General features: G+C 31.3%; 1 protein-coding gene across 4 annotated transcripts in view; it reads right to left on the bottom strand.

Annotated features, from left to right (window-relative positions):
* The window catches only part of LOC131855571 (fasciclin-2-like), a 141119-nt gene extending 127162 nt beyond the window's left edge, over window positions 1-13957 (bottom strand). For all 4 annotated transcript variants that reach the window (XM_059206849.1, XM_059206848.1, XM_059206847.1 and 1 more), the window contains exon 1: window positions 13526-13957. In XM_059206849.1, the coding sequence (XP_059062832.1) occupies window positions 13526-13592 (67 nt within the window). In that variant the 5' untranslated portion in view covers window positions 13593-13957. The remainder of the gene's footprint in view (window positions 1-13525) is intronic.
* Between the last annotated feature and the right edge of the window lie 1427 nt (window positions 13958-15384).

Genomic DNA, 15384 nt, shown 5'->3' on the forward strand with positions numbered 1-15384 from the left:
GTGTAACCGTGAAATTATAAGAACCCTTCTGACCTCTTGGCTGCAGAATCAAAAAATTCTATTTCAGGACTTATGTAATAACAATGTGGACTTAAAATATATTGTGAATTGAATATTGATACATGCTTTTTATGGACAATTTTGTGTTCATATTTGGTATTATATATGTATTATTTATTTATGTAATTCAGGCTACTGATATATTTGCTAAAGGAATATAACATTAAATCAGATATATCAAAAAGTGATATACTTAATTGTTAACTCGTAAGCAGAACTTGGGTGGTCTAGCGGTTTAGCATACCAGATTACTTCCGTAGGTCGCGGATTATATTCTCACACGATTCAAACATTCGTATTCTTGAATATGATTGTTTTTATGGATCTAGATGTTTTTATGAATATATTTACAAAAAAATGTATATATATATAAAAATATTTTTGTCAGTTGCTTAGTACCGAAGTAAAAAGCTCTACTTAGTTTTTGACTAGGGATCTATGTGTGAATTGCCCTATGTTATTATTTATATATGTCTAAATCAATAAAGAAAAAATATCCTGTGAATAGATTAATTAATTAAAATCTTTCTATGCCGGTTATATTCAGATACAGATATAATAAGAGCCTCCTTATACAACTCAGCAGAAACCAAGAGAGCAAATCTTAGATACATATAAATAAAAATAAAACAAATATTAAATAAAACAAACTTAGATACTAATAAAACAGACAGCAGAATCCGCTCCCATTCGTATTATTTTTCACATCTAATTGTTATGATGTAGAACGCTTTTATTTTGTGCCGCGGTATCCATCATTTGAATTTACGAAGCAATAATATACAATGCACGTGACATTTTTATGATCATGGCACGAATTGTCCAACGTTGTTTGCTTTTATTGAAGGCAAAGGCTATATGTGTCAGACTGAGGAGACATGTTTCAATCTATATAAATAATAATCAAATGTCGAATCAAAAGTACATGACTTCAGAACGATCATACTTATTAACTTACATCTTATGCCTTCATTGCTATTATCTCAGATTGGGTAATCTCTGATCATTATTGATTATGAACTGAGCATTATTCACTATCAACATCGTGGACGCAGCACTTCATATGTCCAAATACATATTTTATGTCAACTAATGGTGCCCATACTGTTAACATGCAATAACAGTATACGCTGTTGGGGCAGCAGTGGAGGATGACAGGATAAATTGACCAAGTATTAACAATAATAGTTTTAAGGTTTCTACGTGTCGGTCGACCTGACAAGCTACATTGCAGTTGGTCACTATTGGGACTCTATGATTAACAATGTCTCCCAAGCTATGTTCACAATTACTAGGTAGATTTGTATCCAATGGCAGTTGACGATCCTATCACCATCTACCAAAAGAAATTGAAAAATCGTAATAGAAGAGTAACATATTTGATTAGTTGAACGTCCATCTGTCAATACTATTTGCAACTAATTATAGAACAGTTTGTTACACTGTAGAGGAAGGGTTTAAGGCTCATTTTTGCTAAACCTATAGCCATTCGAGGTAGGGGCGGACAACTAGTAATATACAGAATACAATTTCAGGCAAAATTGAAACGGTTAATATATCGTATTTTCCTATATTGCGTTGCGGATCGCTTTATTGGGAAACTAGGAAAAAGTGATTTAGGAGACCTTTTATGCAACGTTCCCTTTTTTGTTAGGTATTATCGACAAAAGAAAGTCAATATCGGTAATACCTATTCGGTATAGAATTCGGGTTACTGATTTTGCTTAGTTTGTTATGTATGTTGATCCTTCTAATGTATCACAATAATTATACAACTTATTAGATTAGGATTTTGTACATATGTATAACAGTATAATTTCAAATATATTTAGTATATATCCGTGAATTCTAATATCTAATATAAATAATGAATGACATAGAGATAAGCTCTTCCAAGTAAATCTCTTTCCAGAGTCTATATATTTTAAATAGCTGTAACCCGCAAACAAATCCAGCTAAAAAGCATCCTACGTTTTAATCTAGAATCCTTAGTTTTGATTTGAATGAATAATTAACAAACATCCATCCAACAGTCGTCCAAACCTTCGCATACATAATACTAATTGTTAACTGTAGCTTCGTCTGCAGTTTTCTGAGATAAAAGATAGCCTACGATCTTCCTCGTGATACAATTTATATTTTTAATGTATTATAATGGAATGGTGTACCATGCTGCACTGACGGTTTATGCTGGCGGGCATCAGTGGGGGATGATGAAGTCAGGTCAGTTAGCCCATCATGATAACATCACCAGGAATTTCTCATGATAGTTTCCAGATCAGTCAGTAAGGTTGATTTGTATGCGATTCCCGCTTAGAAATCGAGGTATTTTACTAGCAATAGAGTCAACATTACTAACAATCCCTTTACTCCCTATAATGTATAAATCATATTGAGCTTCATTCAGACGAATACTTGTGTAAAGGTAACAAACAGAGTGGAAGTTATAATATTACTATGCATTATTATGATTTTTCTTCCTGTACAACAATTAATTTTATGTTTCTTTTTAGACGATAACATTTCGTCTAAAAACAAACATGACGCCGTAAAAAACATTACGCTAGTGACACTTCAAGATGCTTATATTTTGAAGAGTATTTATTCTATTGATGTCATTGTTTGACACACATAAATAGATCATCGATTATTCACCAGTCGATCAGTAACGGTTGTCTACGAATCTATGTCGTGCATTCATTCAATCATCAAGCGTGAATTATGAAATTGACTTCGCGCATTTTTATTAACCATATTTAGCGTCTATATGTCTATTAAGGGGCTATATAGAGAAAAGTATTACAGAACATAGTGAAAAATAGAGGAAGTAATATGTCTATACAGCCTATAATATTATATAAGGCAATTAGATACACTAATTCAATGTATATTTAATGAAAGTGAATGAAGTAACAGATACAGGGATTTAGACTTCTCAGCCTACTATATACTATATACTTGGTGTGAACATAAATAAATTGTAGTGAAATTTCAGAATAATTACGAATAGAAAACATCTAAAAAAGTTCGCTGTATATATTTTAAACCTCTATTCCCTCGCACCTGCATATAAGCCGCCGAATTTAAATATATTTCTTAATAAACAGAGTAAGAAGAATCGGACTCGTAAAGTTTCATCGACGGGTTATAAGAAGTAAATATTATAGTGTGTAAAATGGTTTCCTGCCGAAATCACGACAACGAGACATCACTTTTATACGAACCAATTTGAGCTAGATTTCCATAACCATTTATTTTGTATTTAACCTTCTTTTAAAGCAAGCTCTCTATAAATGTAAGAACGGTTAGCCTTAATCCACTAATGTATATATAGACGATTTATATTATATCTATGTAGAGTTGTATCTTATGTTGGTGACTCATTAAATCTTATTAATATTATATATATGTAAATTTGTATTTGCACTGGCAATACATATTTACATACATATATTATACTAGCTGACCTGCGCAACTTCGTCTGCGCACACATAGTGGACATTTGTCATTATATTTCGTACAATTTATACAATATATTTTTAAATTATATTCTGATATATAAGCTATATAACTGTAAAGTTTTTGCGTAAAAGACTAACAAACACTTATCCATCCATACTTACAAACTTTTGCGTTTATAATATTAGTAAGATTAACGAAATTTGAAACCCAGGAAGATTTTATCACAGATTAACACAGTATATTTATTACCAGAATTCACGCAAGCAGTGCCACGGGATGCAACTAGTAAAAAGATTGTGAATTCCGTCTATTCTAAATTGCTAGAACAATTGATTGTTAGAAACCAGTTTTGGTCCAGATGCAAAGCAATTGCTCCTCGTTGCTCTGATAATAGTGGCTGCCCAATTGCGCACAGAATGAGGAACAATTATGACATTACGTCGCTACCCGTTACGACAGATCACTGTCGTCAGCCAGCCAACCATGAGAGCTATCGCAAATAAAATTTACTACAGATTTGAACCCAACTTACCTATTATACAGATAAATTAAAAAAATCACACTGCTTTCCCTCTAAATTATGTAGATACGCTACATTATATAAGTGTAACAAATTAGTAATTTTCAAGGCAAAAGGCATGACTAATCTCACACTTCTAGCAACTGTAGTAACGGTTTCTACTTAAGAAATGTTGCAACACGACGTTAACTGTATTTATACACGATTTTACAGAGTTAAATGTAGAAAAGTAACGCAGAGAAAGTGATAATTGTCGTCTGTATGTCTGAGAACGTAACATCATGACCTGATGGCGCATACTATGCAGCCCAGGAAGAGAGGGAGAAGAGCCCTGGCTCTTGACTTATCTATCTGGAATCGATTTATTCATGAGACACGTTACATAAAAAATGGTATCTTGTTTTCCACAGTATTTATAATAATTCTGTCAAGTCCTAAAAATGTTCAGTAACTTCGAGTTTTTTAAAGTATACCAAGGAGAGAAAATGTTTGGACACCTCATATGGCATGATGAATTCGTAAAAAATATTGGGAGAAAAATAGAGGAAAAGAGAGGGAGCGGAAGACCAAACACAGCTATATCAAGAAAAATAAAAACAATATGGTAGTCGTGTCGTATCAACAATTAAAGAAGATAATGGAGGATTGTGGAAAATAGCAAGATCTCCACCGACAATCTTTAAGAGCGTGGCTCTTAAATTATGAATAAATGAAACCATAGCAATCAAGCATACTTTGAATATACTACAAGCTAAAATAACTTATTTCAATGAATTCAATGGTAATTTACCGATACCAACGCTGTCCACAGTAGAAAACGGATATGCTCTTCCTGGGAAATCAGCTTGGTATAAATTGTTTTTATACAAGAAAATCAATGTTGTCGAGAGTCCGTCGAACGTCCGGTATTGTACATTCATAAATAACAAGTTTACTAGTTAGATCTTGAATAAAATTAAACACGTTAGAAAGTATCTTAACAGACTACAACATAGGTTTTTCATGAAGAGCATTTAGTAAGTAGAATAGTTATTAATTAGTTAATTAACTTTTTATGAAAAGCCCTATGTTGTAGATATATGTATATCGTATAGGATATTCTTAAGGTCAGCAACACGAACGAGAACAGTCTATTTGTAAAGGAAGAAGACCAATGACCAATATAATAAGTGCACAAAAACACCATATGATAAAAAAATATAATTATTATTAAAACAGAGACAATAAAAAATATATATAAAAGTGTTTGGAGCACTAGTGTTTCAGGTTTCTACAGGCTACATTAACCGTTTACCATGAGACGGGCCGTCTGCTTGCCACAATTGTAGAAATAATATCATTTTTAAATATTTAAGTTTAAAAATTAGTACTAATGCTGTGCTTTTATACAATTTAGCATGCAGCTATTTTGATCCGACTACTGTGAAATAAAAAGACGGATTATGATTTCGACAGGTATGTATATTTTAGTAAAATATTTAAAAGGCTCTTTAAAAAAACTACATAAAAGAGTGATTTGGAATTTAATTGCAGTTTTTTGCAATTGGCCATGACAGCCCTTTTTTAAATTTTATGCATTTAAAAAAATTTCAATACATTGTTTTTATTTGTTTTCTAGTAACTACAAAGCTATGAAGATAGAACGCAGATATTATTCTTTGAAAGACTAGTTAATAACTACCTTTTTTTCAGATAATTTTATAAATTTTATTAAAAATTTAGTAATAGCACAATAATTTAATTTTGGTCAGAACTGGAAAGATGGCTTTAATTTTCGGACTGGAGACAGTTTCTGTTAAATCCTCCAATATTAATATTAAATTACAACCCGGAGTGGGCTGTAATTTATGACCTAATTTTATTATTAGCAGTAATTTTATGCGTTCATCATTAATTAATATAGTACATGAAATAATTAATTACTCTACACTCGGATGATTCGCTATGTAATTAATGTTGAATAATTTATTCATAACCAAAATCGAAAAACCAACGATATGATAATGATCGTTAATGACGTTATATCAATATCAAGTACCGTGATCTTGTTTTAAAAAATATTAAAATTATTGCTTAATACATTTTCAGCAACGAAACATCTGAAATAACTTCAATGTCATAAGTCTTATTAGATATATTATTATTTAAAACCAATGCAGATGCAACAAGTGCTTGGAGAAAAGCAATGCAAGATGACAGATAGAATTTACGCCGTAGATTTGCATAATATTAAAAAGATACTTATTCTTCAATATATAGTTCTGTCTTATTTTTCTTATCTCTTATGTTGCTTTGTACTAAATAAATGAATGAACGAAGAAACTTATTGCTAGTAGAAAAAATACGTAAACTAATATGCATGTAATATATAAAAAACAATTACAATTAGACGGTAACAATAGGCTGCCTCATCGCTAAATAGATATTTCTTTTAAATTCAATCAACAGAGATAAAGATTCTACAATAATGCTTCAAAACTGTCGGCGCTAGAGCTAAAAAATTGTCCAAATTTCAAGTCCTAATACAAGTAATATAATTACAACAGCATAATGACGTAAGTCTCTATTGTAATACCTCAAATTAATGTAGCAATAAGTTTTTATTCCATTAAACAGATTAATACATATGTCGTTGTAATTTCCAATTACAGTTTACACTTCAACATTATCGAACACTGATCAATAGTTTGCACCGATAACAACAAATATTTTGTCTACGTAGTAATACGTACATACCTGTTCGTGATTGGGACTACCTCATGATAAGATAACGTTATCACGGATGACATAGCCTACATACAACTACTCCAATATGTATATATATGCAATAGATAAAGATTTTTAAACAACTTGAATAAACTTAATTACTCATCCGGAAGATGGTCGTTGCCTTCTGATACATTGTGTATGATACATCTTATTGATATGTTTATTATTTATTCATACGATTAGTACCTGGTATTATAGCAAGAACAGTAATATTAGTTTTTTTTATAATAATATAAAATGAAGGATGTGATAATTATTATAATAATTCGACAACCTCGGTTGTTTAGTGGTTTAGCACACCGCTTTACTTTCGATAGTAGAGAATACGATACTGGTATGACAAGGTATTAATACTGCATTATTTAATCTTTTATAGCAAGCAATACTTTTAGAAGTATAATAGAATATATCTTATTAATACATATTATAAACGCGAAAGTTTGTGAGTATGGATGGATGTTTTTTACTCTTTCACGCAAAAACTACTCAACGGATTTTCATAAAACTTTACAGTAATGTAGCTTATATATCAGAATAAAATATAGGATTTAAATTTCACGCGGGTGAAACCTGGAGCACAACTAGTAAATAATAACAGCGTCGTCTAGTCCCAAGCTAAGTAGAGTTTGTGTTATACTAAACAACTCATATCAATACATAGATTTAAATACATATATAATGTACATAGAAAACTCGAAAAAAAGATCGAACCCGTGACCATCAGAAATATAACGGTGTGCTAAACCGCTGAACCACAAGGCTATAAATATAAAAGGGTTAATATTTTAACAAGCAGGAGTTTTTCTTTTGTTTACATTAAGTCGTTAAGTGAAGCAATATACCTATCTCTGAAGACATCATAACTGCCTGGTATATTCGTGGATTATATTGTCACGTACCGCGTTAAATGTGTTAAGAAGACTGACAACGCTCACGTGTGATTCATCACAATGACCCACATCACGAATTAATGTACTGTTGGAAGAAATGTCACGTGATTCATTTACTTACACATACATACAAACACGGCTAGTTTTCTATGACTTATAATGCCCCAATATTAGGTTAGAGTTTCGACGGTGTAGTCTAATAGTAAGTCCCTGAGCTTATGCATTATAATAATAATCTCAGAACAATTTACACAGTGCCAGCTAGACCCAAGTTAAGCTAGCTAAAGCTTGTGTTATGGGTATTAGATAACTGATATAAATACATAGATACATATTTTTTCGTAATTACATAAGTACGTAGAAAACACCCAGGCCGATACAAACAATCATACTCATGAATAAAATGTATGGCACCGTGCGAGGAATCGAACCCGCGACCATCGGAAGTAAGGCGAAATGGAAATATGCCCAATACAGTGTCTAAATGTGTTTATATGAATGCAAAAATAAATGTGTATTGACTGGAACACACCGTGATGCGATTCATTTACCTACACATTCAAAATTACAAAACCGTTTACAGTCCAGCGGACAAGTTACAACACAGCAATAATGTAAACTACTAATGGAATAAAAAGCCAACTACGAAGATGTAGGGTGCTTAAATGTGACGCAAGTTGCTTCGAGAACAGAAGGTATGGTCACGCTTGGTCTCCTTAACTTGTGCTATCATTCTCACAAATAACTTATAAATTATAACAAACTAGTTTACCCGCGCAACTGCATCTGCATTACACTTGACATTTATCATTATAATTCTCCTAATTTACAGATTATCTTTTTAAATTATAGCCTATGTGTTATTCTGATGTATAAGCTGTATGTAACTGTAAAGTTTCATCAAAATCCGATCAGTAGTTTTTGCATGAAAGAGTAACAAACAAACATCCATCCATCCATACTTACAAACTTTCGCCTAATCATAATAAAACTATATTTAACAATGAGTTCTTTAAAAAAAATCAGTAAAGAAAAGATCACTTCTGACCGCAGAAGAAGTGGATACAAGTAGGCACTATTCGTCGTAAGACATAAAGACAGTTAATACTTATTATTGTTATATGCTATAAAATATAGAGTATTGTTGAACGCAGCGAAACGAAAATGAATACTGCTCTTAATAATGGAAGAGGAAATTAATATAATTTCCCTACTTCAGAATCTAATAGGTGGAAGTAAAGTAACTAAAATAATCCATTAAAACAAAATAGTATAAACCACAAATCTATTCTCGATAAAAAAATAAAAATAAAATAAACTAGAAAGAATACTATTGTATTCTGAACCACCACCAGAAACAAAATATTAATTGTCTTTTAGTATTTAATTTAATACTCACGATGTAATTCAGTTTATTTTAAAATATTTACATGAATAATGCTACCAAAGTAATACTAAGTTAATACCACTGTAAGTACATTAATATACTGTGTGCTGACTGGACTGAAATAGACAGCATAATGGTTACTACTTTACAAAGCTTAACTTTTGCTCAAAGATAATCCTACAGCATTTCTTATAATATGAATATCATAAAATTCAAATCAGAGGAAACTATGGTCAATTAATGGTGCATTTATATTATAACATCATCCAAATTTTCACACGATGTATTTCAACTGTTGGCTGCTGTATGAACCGATATAAATGTAAACTAAATAATTAGTATCTAAATTTCATTATTTATAAGCTTAAGTAGTGTGAAAACAATCAGTTTCACATTTATAATAATAATTGGCTGGCTCATCCCTCATACTCGTGAACGGGTGCTGCTTGTGAGGACTCGACTGTTAGGATTACGTCCACTGATTACATTAAGTAAGTATTTTGGCAAAAATGCAATATTCTATCACGATATTCTTCCTAATAGAATTTAAAAATGAATCTGTTTTTCTGTAGACATGTACAATCTCATGAACTGAAGAACTGAGTTTCTTGTCGGTTCTTCAAAGCAATCCGAACTTACGGTATATGACATATTATAAGAGTCTGTTATAGATCTACATGAGTAAAGGCATTTTGATTTTATTTTATAATTAGGATTAGTACTATAATTAGCACTAATATCTAATTATCGTACATAGACAGTACTCATTCATCTAAGTCTGTAACATCTACTGCTGGATATTAGCCAATTTCCCGATTCCACCATGTACTATATATTTTTTATAAATTCTACTTTAATAAAAAAAATTCAAAGGTTTTTATTTGATCTAAGCTCCATAAATACGCCCCGAGTGTCAATTAGGCTAAAGTACTTTTATTTTATTAACGTAGGGGGTCTTTAGAAAGTTCTGCATACAACCGTATAATTATCAGTATAATTTGTCCGTTTCCCGAAATCATAATAATGTGGCCTGATAATAAAGATAACATCTAAACTACTTCAAATACTATGTTGCTTCAAATACTAGTCGTGACCGTTTGGCAAATGGTCATGACCGGGAAAGAGTCGTCAACATGCCATTACGAGAATCTCACAACGTTAACAGGCTGAATGAATAAGGGTAATGACATGGCAGATGTTTGGAATTTGTGTACACTGTATGTATCCGAGTACATATGATAATCAAGCAATACATGGTTCAATTACAAGTTAGAATATCGGTATGTGTAGTCATTACTATAATATTTAATAATATTGCCGTTATTATAATAACTTGCGGTAGGGAATGTCCTTGATGACTTGCATTGCGCATACTATTGATACTCTGTTCTTATGAATATTAATTCATTTTGATTTGCGAAAATATTGTAGTATATGTTTTTTATTTAATTAGAAATATTGTAAAGAGTCACGTGGACTATAAGCAGATGTGGTGTCCAGTATAACAGATAGATAGTAAATATAGCTCCCAATAGAGCAGCCCTTCGTTCTTAAAAGTCAGTCTCCTGTCTAACTATCTTGGTCAAATATATCACGCCTTTTCTTTAATCGACGCACGTTTTCGGGTATTGTAAGTTGCCCAGTGAAATTATTCGGGTGCTTGTGTAGTCGTAATTTGTATTTCTTGCCGTAATCGTTAATTAGATATAAATTACTTATATACAAAAATAGAAAAGCTTGTGATAAACAAAATTTATAATAAAAATAAAAAAAAAATCGATAATACAAAACTATTTAAGTAATGTAAACTACTTAAGTTTACATTAAGTAAGTAAAATATGAATGAAAGAAATGAAAATAGATTAAGCAAAACTAGTTATATAAAAATAAGAGAACGTAATAGCGGGCTATGTTTGCCCTAAAATTCAAGAGTTACACATTATTACGTAATCGGACACTATAATGTTGTATTTATTTCAACTCAATTACCATATAATGTTAGCCCTGAACAATTAAATCAAATAATGGTAAAAGTTTCTCACGCAGTAATGCAATCCCTGCTGTGTCATTAACTGAACGCAGTCGTTTTGATTTCATATCTCTGCGGACTTAGGTACAGACAGATCGTTTTTTAGATAACAGACTGTTACACTGACAAAAGAAAGTATTCTACTGTATTCTTTCTTTCAGGCACATTTAAAATCGTTCAGATATTTTGATAAAAGATAATAAAAACTTGACAGCCTCGTGGCCTTAAATTTTACTTCCTACTCTTATAGAATACAATGTTCCTAAGTTCGAATGTAGTCGATATAAATAATTTGTCTGTCAATTGGACGATAAAAAAAACTAAAAAATATGAGTCCCGACGGTCGAAGCGGATTCGGCCTCTGACACGTTTAATTAAAATATCTTATGATTATATCCAGAGGGCTGTCTTCGCTACGACGTCGTCAGTTAATAATGTCTTTGACTACCCTATCCGCTGCTGGGGTTATGTCAGTAATAGAAACCATCACCTCCTAGAAATTCCGTTAATTCCAATTGAATTTTAATTCTCCACAGATGGGCACCTGCGTATACTGGTAACGCAGGCAGTTGCACTATTCCATTAAAACCCATTAAAACACTCTCTGGGAGACTGTACAGTCAAGAAGTTATTTATGTTTTTTTTTCCAGTAGGCGTCTGGACTCCAAATATCATAAATCTATAATAAAATCTAGTTACAATAAAACAAACGGACGGATACAAATTTCCGATTGATTGATCCCGTGACGGTCAGTCGAGAAAGTAACGCACGAACGAGCCCAGAACAAATGTGGCAGAATTCGCAATTGTTCCACAAAAGTGAGTTTCCGTAGTATTGTACCATCTGTTCAGTTAACGGGCGACAATGGTTTTTGCACAACTAGGTCTTGGTTTGTGGTCACGTTTTAGCTTAGCTGTTTTTTCTAACTGCATTATAAAAATATAGGTTCGTTTATTTTAGAATACACACCTATTAAATATCCCACTAATAAGTAATTATCTTAATGTTTATCATAATGTCAAAATAATTATTAAATATCGTTCCGTTGCCTTTAAAATTCATATAAAATAAGTAAAATATCTTTGGTGCCAAAATAAGAATAATAAGTTTAAGTATATATATAGAGATTATTGAAGACTACTTGAGAGAAAATATATATTGTTATATTTATTATTTAATTGTAATATAATATTGTCTAATTGCATTTATTTGTTTTAAGCATGGATTTAATTATTATTTATTGATTTAAAGATAAATAAACAATAAAGACATTGTGTTAAATTTATCTTAGAGGACTAATTTCCTACTACCCACATTTATTATGAAATTATATATCCATATCAGGTATAAATAATAAATAATACTGCATCGAATCGATGTTGACATTTTTATTATTATATCCGGATAATTATATTAATATTCCGGAAAATATTTGTATCAATTTTAAAAAGATACTAGGAAGATGGTTTTTCTATCTGTGTTGTATTTAAAAATCATTACTTATTAATATTTTTTGCTGTGTGTGTCTGAGCTGTGATATAATTTATTATAAATTTTAAAAAGAAAAAAGGTTGTTTTGCATATTGAATAGACTGATTGTCTCTAGAAGGACTACCTCATATCCATACGTATAATTACAACATTCATTGCAGTAGATAATATCATTTCATTTTTATTTAATTAGATATGTTTTTAATATTTTTCATCTTTAATTATATGTAACTTAATGAACATAAATTACGAGTGCAATTTTAATTAGTTTATAAATGTGTGTGAGAGTAATCTCCGCAACAACCACAGAACCACTAGAACGGACTAATAATATATTATGTAGGTTTAATCCCAGCGAATTAAAGTCGGACCCTAGTAAATAATACAGTCAGCGCTTACTTAATTAAATACAGGATTAGTGACAATAAAATATTAATTACCTTTTTAGAACTAACTAATGAATACAATTAATTTCCTTCGTACAATATATAATTAGTGTAATGACTGAAATGTATCCACTTAATCGATATTCTTATAAATACACTATACAATACAACTACATAGGTATCGCCGGTAAGAATTTAACATTACTTACAAAGAAAATACGGTGTATTAATGATTTGAAAAGTTTGAGGTTAAGTATAGTACAATAAAAATCATATAGAGATAATCAGTTATCTCATAGGTATTGTATGAATCACAAATCACTATCATATAAGTGTTACCAACATAAAAATAATTTATGTAAACATGTTTATTATAATTTGAATGGAATGTGTAACTCATTGACAATATAGAATATAATAGAAATAAATATTAATTAATACTAACAATAGTAACTATTTCATATTACAGACAAAGTGATATCAGAAATATAGAACAGTGATAAAGTAAATCCATGGAAATACAAACTTACCTGTTACTGAGGCCAACAAAACTACCAAAGCCGCCACACCTGTCGCTCTACCGCGTTGAGACCTCATCTTGTCTCTTTTCAACACACTATTCGTTTGCGTCCCCGGTAAAACAAGAAAACAGAATTTTAAATTTCGTCTTCTCAACGGTTAGTCTTTGTTTCAAAATAATAAACAATTACACTCGCGTCTCCGTTACACCTTATAGGTACAATATCATCCGATAAAGTTGATAAAGTAATCACAAATGCACAAGAAACGTCTCTACCGCAACGATATAAATGTTTTTTGTAATAATACACTGAAGTTCATCGTGATTTGTATGCTTTTCTTGTTGTTAACTAAGAAATTTGTAGTATGTGAATTGTAAAACTTGTTTCGTACACAACGGAGGAGCTCTGTATGCAACGAGCGCACGTCCGACCCACACAAACGCCAGGTTGTACTGTCGCGATAATAGCGACATGCGGCCGCTAGTGGAACTAAAGGGCGTCGGCGTTGCACAAAATAGGAACTAAGTAATGCAAGGATCAAGGCAAGTGTAGTTAAACGCAGTCGATTAATCGCTACAGACTAGACTGTGCGGTAATCTCAGTATGGGATCTAGGATCGGGAAGAGATTATTAAAAAAATAAGAGTCTCGGACTATTATATATATATTTTTGATTTCCTTTTATGTGAAAGGAGATCGAAATGTCTTGTATTTCGATCTCCTTTCACATAAAAGGAAATCAAAAATATTGGATCTTAATTCAGTACCTACGTCGTGAGTTCGTGACCATAACGGCTTCCACAAACTGGCCGTAAATTTGACTTATAATAAGTGTCTGTAATAGACCTTAGTTATCTTATTATCTAAGAACATAGATTATTTGGTATTGGTATATGTGGTAACATTATTAAAATGTTGAACCATATCGCTTTACCTATTTACCTACCTACCTATCTTCTACTGGATTGTGTTCTACTAGATATAGTATTATTATGTACAATACCTGTACAATTCACACACACAAAGCCATCTGGACTAGCTATCTAAATAGAGCTGGCGTTATGGATAATAGACAACTGATATAAATACTTAGATATTTATTAATATGTACACATAGAATACACCCAGAGCGATACAAAATGAATTCAAATGTTTGTACCGTACGAGAAATTTCATTATTAATATATTATTAATAATAATCTTGTACTACACACATAGCAGATTCATAGGATTCTAAGTGAACATAATTATATTAATATATCTGTATATTTCAGGTAGCCTTATAATTGTAATCGTCGCCTATACCTGTACTACTACTAGCCTCCTACCTTACTCTAATACAAATTCTTTCTACTTTACTACTGATGTATTTAGTTAAGAGCAATGATGGCTGGCTCGCCTGTTATACTGATGAACAGGTGCAGCATCTCCGCTCTGATAACTACGAATATTTAATTTGGTCCTTCAAGTAACTATATTTACTTTGGTGAAATTTGCAATTTGGCAGTTTTTAATCATACAATATCGTAGAAATGCTGAATATTTATTTAAAAGAGCAACGAGGCAGTTTCTCGTTCTTCTTGCGATGAGTCTGATTTCCGATTGAATGGTAGAAGCAAAATAATATGATATTCTAAAGTGCTTATATTTAAATAAAGATTATTTTTATCTATTTAAGAACTGCTAATTTAAAATCTTCATCTGATTCACTGTTCGTTAAATTATTAAGGTAGGATGTCTTAATATTTATTACTCATTCACGCTTAAATGTTTTAACCGAGTGATGATAGATATGAAAGATATGAAAATGATAATAAGTTACTTAAATGGTTAAGTGCTAATGTGAATCTAATTAGGAGACTAATATTA

Source organism: Achroia grisella, unplaced genomic scaffold (assembly GCF_030625045.1).
Source record: "Achroia grisella isolate CSIRO2021 unplaced genomic scaffold, CSIRO_AGI_Agris_v1 utg146, whole genome shotgun sequence".
NCBI classification, from domain to species: domain Eukaryota; kingdom Metazoa; phylum Arthropoda; class Insecta; order Lepidoptera; family Pyralidae; genus Achroia; species Achroia grisella.